Here is a 16222-nt window from a genome sequence, read left to right on the forward strand (position 1 = left end):
CAAACCGTCCCAACCACATCAAATTGCAGCCCGGCATGCGCAGCCACATCAACCCGCTGCCACCAATCAGCACCCCAATTGCAACAATCAGCAGCAGCCCAGAATCTTCAGCGGTGTCACATTACAGCAACCTGAATCACCATCGCCACCATTTCGCACATCACAACCACCATTACCGCTGCAGCAACCACGCCACCGCAACCCAGCTCTGCTTCTCTACTTCACAGCCCGCTCACAGCAAATCAGGAGATGTGAGGATGAGGAGGAGCAAAAGCAGGAAAGAGAGAGAAATGGGGGCAAGGGGCAACTGGGCAGCAAAGCAAGAGAGAAAATGGGGGAGATTGGGGTGAGGGAGCAATGGTAGGGGTGGTGGTTGGGAAGAAGAAAGGAAGAAGGTAGGAAGAAGAAGAGTGAAATCGGGGAGAGAGTGAGAAAGCCAGAAAAAAAAAGGAAAAAAATAAAAAAAGTGGGGCCCACTGATGGAAATTCCACCGGAATTGCTAAATGGGTGGTCATCTGAGTGTTTTTTTAAATTAGTGGGTGGTATTTTAAATTTTTTTTTTTTTGGGTGGTTATATCGAAATTGACATATTTTGTGGGTGGTAATTTACAAATTTTCCTTTCATAAATGCGACCGGTAACTGACAATTTTATTGACTTATTTACGATTATGTTACTTGATAAACCAAATACCAAGTGAACTCCCTCGTTTTTCTCTCCATTCTCTCTGCCCTCACACAGCCACGGCCACCATCACCTCTCTTACTCAACCGCAGCTCCCAACTCGGCAACTATGCCGACCACCGAACAGCCACCGTCATTTCACGCTGTTATTCTTCACTCAGTTTCTTTTGCTCTACGCACAGCCATCTCGCTGCTTCTGAAACTTTTGTTTCTTTACAACTTTCGTATATAGTAGAATAGCTTGTCACAAATTTGTCACTATTATCGTTGTTCTCTTCTTGCATTCTTATTCATACATTTTAGTACCAAAATCACAAACACCCTCGCAAAACTGTTTATTTCCCGTCATGCTCACAAGGTGTTCGATGAAATGCCGCAATCAGTTTTAATGGGTGAATGTCATTGAGGAAAGGATCATCAGATACCCTTGCTTATATGATCATTTGGGGAAGTTCTCTTTTTTCTTGTTTCCATGAAGCTTGTAAGTTCTTCCCCTTTTTGTTTCACTTCCCGTCAAGTTATTATATGTACTTCCTCTATTTTCGGGATTAGTACTCACGTCGATAGTGTAATTTGAGCTAATAATGTGATACCTGAATCCGGGAGATAGAATATATCGATATATGATCATTTCCTTCCTATATTCTTCATTATCCTTAATGTTTTCTTGTCAATTTGCAGACTTGTTTAAGCAAGGGACAGGGTTATTATTTCCCGCCATGTCACATAATTGAAATTAGTGGATTCCGCATTTTGGTAGATTGCCCATTGGATCTTTCAGCTCTGTTGATATTTGCTCCTGTACCTGTTTATTCTGAAAGACAGCTTGAATACGCTTTTGATTGCTCGTGCCATGCGTCTGTGGACGCTGATGGTGCAGCTCATAAGAGGCAAAAAGTTGAAAATTTCTTTGATGCTAGTAGTCTGATTTATGGGGTCCCTTGGTACAAAACTGTTAGTACTTTGCACCTGTGGGATGTTTCTTTTATTGATGCTGTCTTAATCTCAAGTCCTATGGGAATGCTTGGATTGCCATTCTTGACACGCAATAAGAATTTCGTAGCTAAGGTGAATATTTCCCACACAAAAGTTACTTCTGTTATCTGATTTTCTTCTCTCTTTAGTTTTGTCCCCTGTGGATATGTTAGTGAGTTTGTTGATGTGGTTTTCGATGATCAGATTTATGCTACTGAAGCAACGACAAGAATTGGGCAGCTTATGATGGAGGATCTTCTTTCTATGCATAGAGAGTTCAGGCAATTTTATGGACCTGAGGACTCTGGATGTGCCACGTGGATGAAGTGGGAGGAGCTTGCCAAGTTTCCGCCTTCTATACAAGAGATAATCTTGGGCAAAGAAGGGACAGAGCTCGGTGGCTGGTTACCATTGTACAGGTAGTATTATGCTTATGCAGCTCCTTTATGTTCTTATCTTAGGGATCTGTTATGCTGCTTTAACTTTCTTGGATGATGATAATTGATGATGTTTGGGTGTTTCAGGACTTATTTTGATGATTTAACTTATTGAGACTTTTAACATGTAATAATAATAATATATTGCTCACTCGTTTTACTTATGTGGTTGTATTGGCTTTGTTTTCTCATGAAACATAATACCTTGGTTATGTTACTAACACAATTACAAGGTAAATCATTGTAACAATGCCCTTTTTGTACTCTCCCTTTTATAAATCCAGAATTAATCCTGTTAATTTAATGCAAAGTCAAGAGCAGGGGCGCTGAGGCGATAGGGATCCTAGAGTCTAGCTCAGGCCCAAGGTCCATGCCTCACTGATGTATGCCTTAGTGTGCTTATTTGCCCCTCATCCCACCCCCCCCCCCCCCACAACACCCCCCGCGCTCATGTGCGTGCTCAACTGTTTGAATTCACCTCTCGTAGCCCAATCAAAGTGCACAATTTTTACACTGATTGTACATTGACTATTTACGCTTTTAATTTGGAAGGTGGCATTTCTAGTTCAACTGTATGAAGATAACAGAAGCTGGATGAGCTATTTTCTAATGCTACTTAAATGTTTAATTTGTTTATTTACATTTTTTTTATAAGCCAAAACTCACTTCTAACCATCAACAATATAAATTGAATGCAGCATGTAAAATACTTGGCTGGTAATGATAGTTGGAATTGCAGGGTTGTTGCAATGATCTTTGCGAGATATGAATTGATTAATGGTGCAATTGGGCAATGATTGTTACATCGTTATGCAACCAAAAAAAGTAAGATGCATGAAAGCGAAATACTTGATTTAAGTCCTCACTAACTTAATTAAGATGACCTTTTTCTAGATGTCACTATGTACTGGATTCTCTTTCCTTGTGTTAAAAGTTTTAACTTTTAGATTTTGTTAAATAAAATTGCCTCTGTAATCCTCCTCATTTCATCTCAGATCAGCTTTCCTTGGTGTTTCTGATTCTTATACTCTTCACGCATTGTTCCTGAATTCTTTATATCTTTGATTATAAATTAAAATTCTTCTTAGTGCAGCTGACGTGAAGAATTGCATTCAGAAGGTGCAATCACTTAAATTTGCTGAAGAAACTTGCTATAGTGGTTTGCTAATTATTAAGGCATTCAGCTCTGGTCTCGATATTGGCACATCAAATTGGGAGATTAAAAGTCCAAAAAAGGATGTTGTTTTAATAACTAGTTCTATCCTTGACTCTGCTCCAGCCTTGAGTTTTGATTACCATGCTCTACAAGGTTGTGATCTAGTACTGTTTTCAGATTTCTCTTCTCTCGATGATATGGAAGATGTTGATGCAGAGACTGATCACTCATCTCCAATGTAATCCTCTGCTCTGCGTTTAAATCTATCTTACTTCTAGCTTTTGGTAGTCTAATCAAGAGTCAAGACTTTGATAACAGCTACAGGAGAAAGACAAATAAGATACATAAATGCTTTGATTAGATTTTCTGCTGTCATATAATGCCATGATCTCTTAGAAAGCTTGTACTATCACTGTATTGCAGCAATGAAAATGCAGAGGTTGCCTCTATCCAGTCCTTAAGCGACCCTGATGGAAGTTCAGAGGAGGAGCAGAAGCTAGAATTTATATGCTCTTATGCTATTGATTCTCTTAAAGCGGGAGGCTCAGTCTTGATTCCTATTGGTCGCATTGGTGTAGTGTTGCAACTATTGGAGCAGATTTCAGTTTCTGTGGAATTATTAAATTTGAAGGTAGGTCAACATTCCTGTGTGGGCTGTTAGATATAATTGGAAAAAATGTCTAATTGGTTCAAGAACAGGTGTAAGCATCATGTGTGAACATCTATGTCAGTCATATAAGATTGACATTAAATGAATCAAGGAGTATAATCAGATAAATTTTTTTAATCGGTTATTTAAAACCATGGTTGAGACGTGAGATAGATTTAGGTATGGCATGGAAGGGGATACAATTCCGTGTCCTGTTTTGGTTTGTTTGACTTCTTGATATTATAATTTGTTCTTATGTGTCTTTAAGAAATGCAGCCTTTATTTATTTATTTGGTGGGGGTGGGGATGGGGGTTGTCTAGAAAATTTCCTTTACAATTCGACCTTACAACTGACCATCAGGTTATTGATTTTATAGGTCCCCATATTTTTCATTTCTTCTGTTGCAGAAGAACTTTTATCCTACACCACCATAATTCCAGAGTGGCTGTGTGTTCAGCGACAAAATAAGGTATGTGCATTAAAAGCTTAGCTCTAAATGTATGTATGTCAGTAAGCTGATTGCCTGATTTTATTATTGAGGTTAAGATTACCTGGGGGTCTCTTGTTGTAATATTGCAGTTGTTTGCTGGTGAGCCCTTGTTTGCTCATGTTGATCTTATAAAGCAGAAAAGGCTTCATCTGCTATCTTCAATCTGCACAACTGATTTATTGTAAGACAGCATCTTTTCTAACTTGAATGTGATGTTTTATGTAATTTCTGCATTAGGATAGAACTTAGAAGGCAACAAATTCTATTTCTAATAATTAATGTAAACCGCCTACTTGCTAGTATTGCTACCACATAAAGTACATTTGTGCATCAAGGGTTGGGATGGGGCACAACAAAGAGAGGATAAAAGCATTTGAAGAATTCAAACTACTTCTAACTACCAACTTACCGAGACTTTCATTCCTGTTTTATGCATCAGATACAATTTTGAGTTGCATTACAAATATGTGGACATCTACTAAGGCTATCATTTTATGCTTAATGACATGTACAACCACCATGCCTCTTTGTTATTTAAGCTCTCTACTTTTGTCCTTTCCTTTTTGTTGGTTACACTTTTGCTTTTTTCACTATTTGGCAAAAACAAATTCAGCACAAACCCTACCTACAATACTCTCTTACATACTTTTTCTAATAAATCCTCCACCTTCAACACTCTCTCCTACACATTCTTACACATGCCCCTCTTTTACACTCGTTCTTCTACCCTACTTGGTCTCGAAGCTAGTGGCTACAGTAAGAGTAGTTATCATTTAGAAACGCAGGTGGTATCTAACATGTTTACATTTCTTGTCTTGGATTTTACCATATTAATAAGATGTTGCTAGTTTTGCCATGAAGCACCAAACCTTGAGACATTTGTAGTTGGCATGTTCTGTTCATAAGACTGACATTTGTTTCCAGGAAAATTTGGCAGGAACCATGCATAGTATTTGCTCCTCAATGGAGCCTGCGGCTGGGGCCCGTTGTTCATTTTCTTCAGCGTTGGCATGAGAATGAAAATTCATTGCTTGTTTTGGAGGTAATTTTCTTCATATCACTTTGTCATGCATGATTATTATAATTCCTCTTTTATTGTATACAAGAGTGAATTGTATGATTGGTACAGAAAGCATTAGATGCTGATCTAGCTCTCCTACCTTTCAAACCTTTGGCCATGAAGGTCCTTCAATGTTCATTCCTCTCTGGCATTAGGTGAACTATTTTCACTCTTACTTATGCTTTTTTAATATATTTTAGTTGCACTCATTTTCTAGGTGAGTGTTGCTTGGATTGATTTTTCTTTGTGCCTTCCTTTTGGCATTTAGATGTTACTTGATAATGCTTACTTATTTTTTGAATATTGTTGTCGATGTAAACTGTTAGAATCCACCTTTGCATTCCTCAAGAGAAAGCGCTATCGTAAAAAACTAAAGAAAAATGGAATTGCTACCAGTCTCTATAGTTAATTGTCATCTGTTTTACTGCCCTTGGCCTAGTTTTGCTGCCTGCAGTTTGTCTCCATATGCTTGTTGTCACCTATGGCTTTTGTGTTGTTTCAGATCAAGTAAAGTTGCACCTTTGATAGAGAAATTGCAACCGAAGTATGTGTTGGTAACTCTTCTTCCTCTAACTATTTGATTCAATCTCAATATTTCTTTCCATTAATTCTGAAAATTTTCTGTTTATTCTTGAAATAGTTACCCGAAAACTTGAAGGCTCTTGTAAATGCAAAGTCAATCTCAGTGGTATACTACACTGAAAATATTATGCTACGCGTCCCCAGCTTAAAGAGAAGAGCAGAACTTGAGATTCCAACAGATTTAGTCTCCCAATATCACTGGATAAGTTTGAAGGAGGAAGATATTAACGTTACGAGACTAAAAGGGGAGCTGAGTGTAGAACATGGGAAGTATCGGTTACTTACAATGAAGGAATCCAAGGGGACCTGCATTGATTTGGGAAGGCTTTCAACTGCATTACAAGATATGGGTTTTAAAATAACAGTAGGACAAGATGCAATTGACGGATCAGGTAAATCTTTTGATATACATGTGCATGAGCCTAGTAATGCTTTACTAAAAGTCCGACCAACAATCACAACGATCAGCACATCTGACAAGTATTTAGCCTCCAGCATTTACAAAGCTGTGGATAGTATACTGTATGACATGTAATGAAAAAGTTCGATAGTTCATTATAAGGTACACTTCTGTCTTGATTTGAGAAACATGAAGTGAATAGCCTTTGAGCAAAGTTTTGTTGCATATAATTTTACAGAATTTTCATTGAATTCTTGAGGATTTGTTGAAGAGCTCATCTTATGGAATTTGTCGTTAACCGTGAAATGAACTAGTTGTCTTTGTTTGTTGTTGCTGCTAATTGCTATGGCTTGGTTTTAAACTTAATTTTACTAAATAGAACTTTTTTATGTGAGTGAATTAGAATTTGTTCCACTATAGTAAAACATATTCTGTGATCTTTCTTCATCAAAATTAATTTTATCTGAATTAAGTTAAAATAAGATGAACCATAAAGCCTTTGGAGCAATAGTGGAAGGCTTGCCCAACTCTTTTCTCTCCTTTCCTCCTTTACCTCCTTTTCTACTAACTTTACACCCTACCCTCCCCAATTCGATTTTGCCTTCAACAATGATAGTCTTGCCTAAAACTTTCTTTATCAAACTGTTATTATACCTCTTTAACAATAACATTTTTCACTTAATTCATTAGCTTTGTCATAAAGGTAGTACGTCAATTAGATTGACACAATCAAAATTAGCTACTTAAATAAGACTAAGGGTGTAATCTATTCACCTAATTTCACTAACCTAAACTTATTTGAACTTAGTAAATCTTATCAAAACTTATTTTAGTTATAATTTAAACTTAAGTAACCCTTATCTTGAAAAAATCATTTCGATCTTGAATCTTGATAATTCTAATTTCTAACACGGGTTTTGATATATCTATAGCATTGTTTGTCATTGCAGCATTGCATGCACCCTTGGTTGAAGCTTGGGTTGTGTGCGCCTACTTAGGCTGAGCTGTTGTGTGCACCTTGGCCTTAATTGGTGATGTAATAGTCAATTATGGGATAATATTTTGAATACATTTTTAATTTTTTTTTTTCCTTAATATTTCTACACAGCTTCACGTAGAACTCAATAAAAAGAAATAGCAAAATTATTTGAAAAAGATTCACCCTTAAACAACAGAACGCCGAGCAAAACTCAAAAGCATCTTCCATGGTAAATGAATATTCAATGACTCAATCCATTACCAGTATTGATTCACACAAATGCTAATAAACACTACATATAGTACAGTAATGCGATAAACAAGCCAAGATCATCGACCAGATTGCCTTTATAGAGTTATAGGACTATCTAATTTGGGTGCTTATATTTGATTGCCAAGCAAAGTGAGCAAGAAGTTCTTGTAGTCCCCTGATGTGTCACCAATAACTGCATCCACAACACTTTCTTTGTACGCCCTGGAATACTCTTCGTTGATCTTTACCATGTCAACTTCAGCTCGAGTCACTATCGCTCTAGTAAGTGAATCTTCATCTGTACCGAGTCCAACAACTGATGAATTTATAACCTGTAGACACACAGGTCAGCAACCAGTAGCCATCAAAGTATAAACTTTCATAAACCAAAACCTAATGAACCACAGCATGACAGCATAATACTTTAAAATAAATAGGAGATGAACTGAGCAATAGGTTTACAGCCTGAACTTTCATAAAACAATTAGAATGTGAACCTCTCAACCAAGCCGGTCGGGTTAGTTCAGGTCAAGTGAAATTGGTTTAAGTACACGTCAGAGAAGTTTTCAACCTCATTTGAGTAAAATTGTCAGAGGTTCACAAACATGTTAGAGGGGTTCTATAAATAGTCCATATCATTTCGGCAAAAACTAGTAAAAACAATGTCTTCCACTAGACTATCGTTTTCCCTAAGTTATAGTAATTTCACATTAGTCACCACTTAATATATAAGTTGTACTTGTTAGTCACCACTTAATTTTTGTATAAGGCTCCATGAAGGTAGGATTGATACGTTAGTAGTCTAATTTACAATCACGGTACTGCAGTAGTTCTAGTCCTATTAATATTGATATATCAATAAATTTGGGAAAAGAGGAAAGCAAGTCCACCTTACACATGTTGCAGAGAGTTGAGCAATCTAACGAAAAAAGAGAAAAGCAATTACACCCTACACATTCAGCTGACGAGTGAAGAACCTACAATCAAAGTGAATAGACAACAAAAGACAATTCTCAAGGGGAAACCCATCGTAATTGTAATTGATTTGCTCCATTTAGTATGGATTTTTTGCTCAAAACTGACACTGATTATACTAAACAAAACATATCTAGTAAAAAAATTACTAAAAAATCCTAGTGAACAAAACGCTAGTTCACTCCCGATCATCTTAAACAGTTTAAAGTTTATCTATTCCAAAATCAGAGAGAAAATAGCAAAGTCCATCGAACTGAAGGATGATATATTCTGTCGAAAGCAAATAAAATATGAAATGGGTTTCGAGGAAAGGAAAGAACAGAAAATATGGCTTCTTAACTTTGGGACGCTTTAGATGATAAGAAAGTAGCAATACCGTACAGAAACTGAAAGTTCTGAAGAGGAATAAGAATTTCATTTTCTAAAACGGGGGAATATATGTTAATTTATATCAGTACTATGAAAAGCAATCCTGGGATATAAACTCCAAATAAGTTTTAAATGAAATGGATAAAAACCAATATGGATCCTGCCATTGTCAGGGTCTGCAAGGTCACTATCCAAACTAAACTAGAAGAGATATTTCGAAATTGGATTTTCAGTCAGAAATAAATCGAGGAAATATTTTTTATCCCAATTGAGTTCAGATGTTTCTCATGGCATTTGTATCATTCATAAAGTAAATATTAACAATAACATAGTTATGAGTATCGAATCACCTCAGCAAAGTGCTTCTCAGGGCTTTCAATGCACAAAATGGTGATTCTGAGTAAAGCTTGCAAATCATCGTTCCCACATTTCAAAATATCCTGTCAAAGACAATGGATTCAAGGTTCGTTACAATTTTGTATAGTTAAATTCAATTATCTTGGGTACATTTAAACAGAGGTAAGAAAGTGGTGACCTGGTCAATGGTACTAGAATACTCCTGCTTATAGCAAGCAAATGTTGCTCTCAGCTGAAAGAAATTTCGAGTTCCAAGAATCCACACAACATGATTATGGTCTAATTCCTTCTTTTTGATGGATTCATGAAGGTGAGCAGCTTCAAGTTTGGCAACATTCATGTCGACCACTTCCTTGTCATATCTGTAGGAGCTCACTAAAGCCACAAGAAACTACATAATACAGGTAACACTAGTCAGCCAAAATACTCCAATCCCAGCGTCATGCTAAGAACTGATACAATGGTGCTAACTACAAAAAACAGTATTAGAACGAAAATTACTCCCATTGTTTGGTATCTAGTCACACATTCTGTTTTATGATGTCCGAAAAAATTGTTGCTACACTGTCATGGTTAATGATTAAATTAATAACATGCCAATACATATATTAAATAATGGTTAGACGATAAAGATAAGTCACATAGCACAAAAACTACGAATTGAATAGAATTTTTTTTTTTTTTTTGGGTGTAAAATCATAATCATAATATATCCTATAAAATGAGGTTGGAACAATGTGACTCCTAATTATGGATAACAATGGGAACAGACAATACTGTTACTCCACAAAATGACACAGAATATAGCCCACATTTAGTTGGTATAACAGATCTTAAAATTGAACATAATCGCATACATCATACAATTCTATAATTCATGTAAGTACATAACATTGGCATTATGATGTGTTTCAACGACACTTAAAGCTAGTGACTTAGCCCCCTTAGTTATTCAAATTACCTTTCTCAATGGAAGTTGTATATTTGATGCGATATCTTCTTCAACAGAGCAATCAAATAAGGAACAGTAAGCCTGCCTGACAGCCATCAGATGATGAGGGGAAGAAGCACATGCTACCTCAACTATGACTTGCAAATGTTTCACCCCTTTCTTCCTCGCCTTTAAAGCATCATTAATCAGTCTCGCATCTCTTTCCGGAGGATCATATGTCCATAGAAGTATTGCATTCTGTAAATAGCAAAGATGTTATTTGATAAACTGTGTGGAAAAAACTCAAAAAAGTGAGCACCCAGAAGGAAACTTTGAAGAAATTTTATTCCAACACAAATTGTAGCAATCAAGGTAAACACTAAAAGCCTCATGCATAAGCTTTAAGTCTTTCAGAGTAAAACAGTCTATCTTAAAAAGTTCTGCATATGGTCACACATCAACACAATGCAGTTATTTTATAGCTAAACTACTAACTAAATATCCCATTTACAGTACAGTCATTGGAAGTTCCAATCATTTTTTACTTTCCTTCTCACTAGGAAACATGATAATGCCCCATATTAAATTTTGCAAATGGAAAATCTCTCGTTTGCCCAAATTCATTGATTATACACCCAAATGTCATAAAAATCCAAAATTTCAGCCTTAACACCATAAGAAATCACCTAACTGATAACACTAATGAAATAAATTGAATAAGGTTAAAAAAATTAAGCTGCCTAATTGAAGTAGAATTGTTGATAACTTCATTCTCATTTCAACAATAGAATCTCGTATAAAATTGGAGTTATATACGTTTTAAAACGCGCTTTGAAGATCGTGTAAAGTCAAATGAGGCAAAAAAAAAATAGGGACAGAGGGGGTTAAAGTTCTGCGTTATAACTTGGAAGCATAAAACTCATTACAATAGTTGTGGAACAGATGCAATACACATTAAGATGAATCCAATGAAATCAAAGTATCCCACTATGTGACTAATTATGTTATAACACTTTGATTTCCATATAATTCACATTAATTACATACTCTACTAGAATGCATCTGTTTTAATTTGAGAATTAAAGATTTGGAGAGTTGTGGTCAAATTTTGAAAATTGGCAAACTTTTCTTCAAAAATTAATCAAGTGGGATCTTATTAGCATTGCTAAACAAGTTCGTGTATCACATCATCCTCTCCATTTTCATTGGATTTTGTAAACTGAACCATTGAGGTTTGTCACAATACATGTTATCGTTTATCAAAACAATTAATAAAGGTACAATATAACTAGGGGTGAGCAAACCGGGTACCCAGTCAAAATTTTAGGACCCGGATCCGGAATTGGTTGGAACCGGGTCCTAAAGTTCGGAACCGGAATTGGAATTGATTCAACTGGGTCCTAAAATTTAGGACTTGGAATTGGAACCACTTATGTATATATAATTGTTAAAAGATAATATAAATTATAATACTTATTTTAATCTATTTTCATTTTTAGCGTTTAACACTTGTATTTATATATGCATTAAGCTATTTTAATTATTTTAGGTATTAACAATAATTTTTTTTATTTTACTAACTAGATACATTCAACATAATTTTATGGTTAAAAACTCAATTAGTGTAACATATGTTGGGTAACCGGTTCCTTAATTAATTTATTCAACCGGTTCTGGGTCCAAAAATTGAGAATTAGAATTGGAACCGGTTGCAACCGGTTCCTTAATTAATTTATTACCCGGAATTTTTGTTCACCCCTAGATATAGCGGGTAAATATAAGTTGATCTCTGAGATTAACAACTTTTGTTTATCACATGACATTTTTATAAGTAAATCAAGAACTTTTATCTTAAAAATGGGCCCATAGTAACGGTGACTTGATGAAGTTGTTGATTTATTTACACATGTTATAAAAATTAGAGATTAACCTGAGCTTCCTCCAATATAACAAAGGAAAATGGATTTTAGAAGTATATGAATAAAACTTGTTCACATAATAACCCTCCTTTGGGAGTATTGGGACCCAAAATCTAATTAACGTTTAAATATGCATTGACAAACATAATTGAGAGGCATTTCATCATTTAATGGAGGAAGTATTTATGAAAATTTACTGTCAAAGTTTTTAGATTTTGACCGTTCATATTTGCTTAAATTACTAAAGGGCCCTTAAAAAACCATAATTTAACATACAACCATAATAATTAAATAAAAGAAATTAAAGAGATAAAATTTAAAGGAAAAAATATACCAGAAAGTCACCGGAAATTTCAGAACGAAGACTATCAAAGATAGATTCATTGTAAAGCTGTTGATAAGCTTGAGTAATCTTCTTCCTTTGACCTGCATTTCTCTGACCCAATACTCTTATTACTGCTTTCTTATCTGTTCCCCAACCTGCACTTTCAATCACCCATTTCATCAATTTTTCAGAAAAAAAAAAATTGTAGGAAATTCAATGAATAATGAGAGTCAAAGGAGAGAGAAAGAGAAGGAGATGACCTTGAAAAGCTTTTTTGAGAGTCTCAGAATCCTGAATTGGAGAAGGAACAATTTCTGGGACTATCAGAGTAGCCATTTTTGATGAGTTTTTCCTCTCAGAAGAAGTTAGAGGAGAAGTGGTTTTTTTTGGATTTTGGGTAATGTAAGATTGTAATAATGTTCGTGTTGTTGTAACAGAGATGGCACGTTTTAATTTTTTAAATGGTTTTACCTTCGGTTATAAGATCACAAATTCACATTTCACAGGCTATCCTTTTCGTACTTTCATTACAGATAGATAATTAATTCTTTAGTGTAATGGTTCCCACTTTGTTGGTAGTTAGGCCTTTACAAAACTATCCGAAAATCCGAAAATCCGAAAATTTAATTATCCGATCTGCAACTTATTCAAATTCTTGGATATCCGATCCGAGTTTTCATTTTGAATTGGATATCCGATCCGAAAAAGCGGATATTGAATGCGGATTTAGATATTGACTTTCAAATTTTTAGGAGGATATTCGATATCCGGAATATAAAGGTTGAAATAGTGAAATATATAAAAAAAAATTAAATTGTTCATATAAAACTGACCCTATATTCTTAACTTATTATAATGTTCTTAATATATTTGATGATAATTTTTATTGCAAAAAGACTACTATTTTTCGGATCGGGTTTGGATATCAGTTTCTTATATCCGAGTATTTGGATATCCGATCCAAAATGTAATTTCGGATCGGATATCCGATCCGTGAACAAGCCTTGGTACTGAGTAATGGTAATATGAAATGCGATTGAATCCGGATGACCTGTCAATTTGGGTCAACGGGTCGAATTCGGGTTAAATTTCAGGTCATTTGGTTGGAGTTGTTTAGATTGTTTGGAGTTTTTTAGATTGTTTGAGTCATTACTCCCTCTGTCTCTAATTGTTTGTCCTATGCCCATATTCTACAGTATTAAGTTTTTGTTGAATGAATTGATGAGAAAGAAAAGCAGTGGGGCACAAAGTATTTTTGTGTGAGTAAAAGTGATAGGTGGCCCCCATAGACATTTAAGGAATGGGGTAATTTTTATGAAACACCTATATTTAGAAAATGGGGCAAACAGATAGATAAAGAGGGAGTACTGTACAAAATATGATAAATGGGTCAAATTCGGTCGAATTCGGGTCGTTGGGTCGAGTTCCTGTTCTCTCTTATTAACTTGGATACGGGTCGAGTCGGGCTATCGGGTCTAGTCGTGAATTGACATGTCTAACTCCGGTCTATGGAGTATCAATTAGGGAAAAAAAAGTATTACAAAGTAGTTCCTAATATGTTGTCAATATTTTATTTTTGGGTGAATCGAGTAGATTGTACGATCGAGTCCTATCTTTGACTAAGGGTGAGCAAATCGGGTGCCTAGTCAAAATTTTAGGATTCGGGCTTGAAATTGATTGAGATCGGTTCATAAATTTGGAACCAATTCCAAATCCGATTTCTAAAATTACGACACAACCTAGTACAAAAAATTACAACATGTTACAACATACTGGTAATATATATATAATATGACTATTATTATTTCTGAATAGTTTTAGCTTCGTTAGTTGATCCACAATGAACTTGTGAAGTTGTAATGTTGTATCTCTATCGTTTTCTAGTTTTATCTTTGAATCTTTCAATAATGAATTAATGTTACGCATGCTTTTGTTAAGCTTAAAATATATTATATTCTCATTGACCTTGGAATCATTTGTCTTAAACAAGGAGGAAACACGACAGCTAGAATGAGACACTAATAGAATTATGCAAGTATTAATTCTTTAGTTTTAATTAATACGTACAAGTATTCAAAATGCAAGGCAGTTAGTTAGGTGAGCAGTCATGAACTCATAATATTTGGTGGTCCATATAATGAATATATGCTCTAATTATTTTCCTAGTTAGAATGATTACATAGTTTTGTATGTTTCTCAATAAATTATGTACAAATGTAAACGGAGAAATATATATACGTCATGACAATAGATAGACATGTACTTCTATTTTTTTTTTATTATTTTTTTTTGGTTGGGTATATAATGAAAATAATATTGTACTTCTTATACGAGTACTTAGACAAACAACCACTAAGTTACATTTCAATATAATCGGACTCTTCGACATATCTACCAAGAAGCCAATTGGACAACTAATTGGAATGCTAATCAGCCATTTAATTTTTGGACATTATAGTATAATTTGCTATAATTGTAATCTATTTTCAATATTGTCTTGCATGAGATATGTATTTCTCTCAGAGGAGAATTTTTTTTTTTTTTTTTTTTTTTTCTCCCCTACTCTTTTATAATTTTAACCCTTCACTCTTTATGTTTGTCAATGTAAAACTTTGAATACACACACAATCATACATAATAATACTCAGATTCGTATCATGTAAGTTACGGAATAGCTATACTTGTGAAGGTAAGTTTAGGGTAGCTAAAGATGATGGTGAAGTCCACTTTGCATTAATTAGTCCCTAACTAATTCAATTATTGAAGGGATAAGAGAAGTTAGGAACTTCAAAGGGAAGCAGCGTGCAGCACATGTGGAGTGGGGTTAAGGAAGATTACAACCATATAATAATAGTATGCATTTAATCAAATGTTTGGTTAAATATAGACAATTATGCCAGTGTTGATTGGGGTCATATAATGATATAATTCATTAGTGAGGGAGCACGTTAAACTCGTGTTTTATTTTATTTTTTTTGTAGGTGTTACAATTTATACTCGTTATTTGGTAAATAAACGATCTTCTCCTCGATCGGTTGAGAGGTCATAGTAGGATAGGGTGTGCCATTTTAATTACAAGTGTTCAAATAAATAGAGACAGATATGTCAATTTTGGGATGATATTATTAATTAGTCTTTTTTGCACATTCCTATATATTGATCATTTCTTTTAATTAATCTTACGATTAGTATCCTTAAACGACTTGATCTTTTTGTCCGTTGCTAGCTCATACTGCATTTAATTAGGGCGTACCATTTTAAATTTACAAGTGTTTGGCAATTATAGCGTTAGCAGTGGTTGTTCAGTTGTTAGTGTTTTATGAAACTGTTAGCGGCACTGTTTGGAAATTTTATTGACAAGATAATGAGATATTGGTTTAGGTAGGCCCCGTTCACTTCACCTTAATTTTGCTGAACTGAAATTATTTTTACTGAATTGAAATTATTTTTACTGATTAAAACTGAATTTTACTGATTAAAACTGAATTTTACTGAACTTATTTATACTGAAATTATTTTTAATGAACTGAACTTATTTTACCGAACTGAAATTATTTTTACTGAACTGAACTTATTTTACCGAACTGAAATTATTTTTACTGAACTGAACTTATTTTTACTGATTTAGATATTATTTTTACTGATTTAATATTTATATATATATATATATTAGGTAAAATA

The 16222-nt window shown here is 34.6% G+C and overlaps 2 protein-coding genes across 3 annotated transcripts; one reads left to right on the forward strand and one right to left on the reverse strand.

The window, feature by feature from the left end:
* The first annotated feature begins 571 nt into the window (after positions 1-571).
* On the forward strand, positions 572-6740 carry LOC110738359 (integrator complex subunit 9-like). Its single transcript, XM_021918736.1, has 11 exons — positions 572-1165; positions 1366-1752; positions 1864-2078; positions 3185-3490; positions 3676-3883; positions 4279-4371; positions 4482-4573; positions 5317-5434; positions 5522-5607; positions 5955-6006; positions 6093-6740. Exons 1-11 carry the CDS (start codon positions 1157-1159, stop codon positions 6567-6569), a joined length of 2043 nt encoding a protein of 680 aa, XP_021774428.1. The 5' UTR covers positions 572-1156; the 3' UTR covers positions 6570-6740.
* Positions 6741-7559: 819 nt separating this feature from the next.
* Positions 7560-13005, reverse strand: LOC110738360 (annexin D3-like). Of its 2 annotated transcripts, XM_021918737.1 has the most exons (7): positions 12802-13005; positions 12551-12696; positions 10328-10555; positions 9545-9757; positions 9360-9449; positions 8556-8642; positions 7560-7997 (listed from the first exon to the last, which is right to left on the reverse strand). In XM_021918737.1, exons 1-7 carry the CDS (start codon positions 12875-12877, stop codon positions 7794-7796), a joined length of 1044 nt encoding a protein of 347 aa, XP_021774429.1. In that variant the 5' UTR covers positions 12878-13005; the 3' UTR covers positions 7560-7793. The 2 variants fall into 2 exon arrangements, with proteins under 2 accessions (XP_021774429.1, XP_021774430.1); XM_021918738.1 differs by lacking the exon at positions 8556-8642 and having other exon boundaries at positions 12802-13002.
* Between the last annotated feature and the right edge of the window lie 3217 nt (positions 13006-16222).

The sequence above is a fragment of the Chenopodium quinoa genome, unplaced genomic scaffold (assembly GCF_001683475.1).
Source record: "Chenopodium quinoa cultivar QQ74 unplaced genomic scaffold, ASM168347v1, whole genome shotgun sequence".
Taxonomy (NCBI): Eukaryota; Viridiplantae; Streptophyta; class Magnoliopsida; order Caryophyllales; family Amaranthaceae; genus Chenopodium; species Chenopodium quinoa.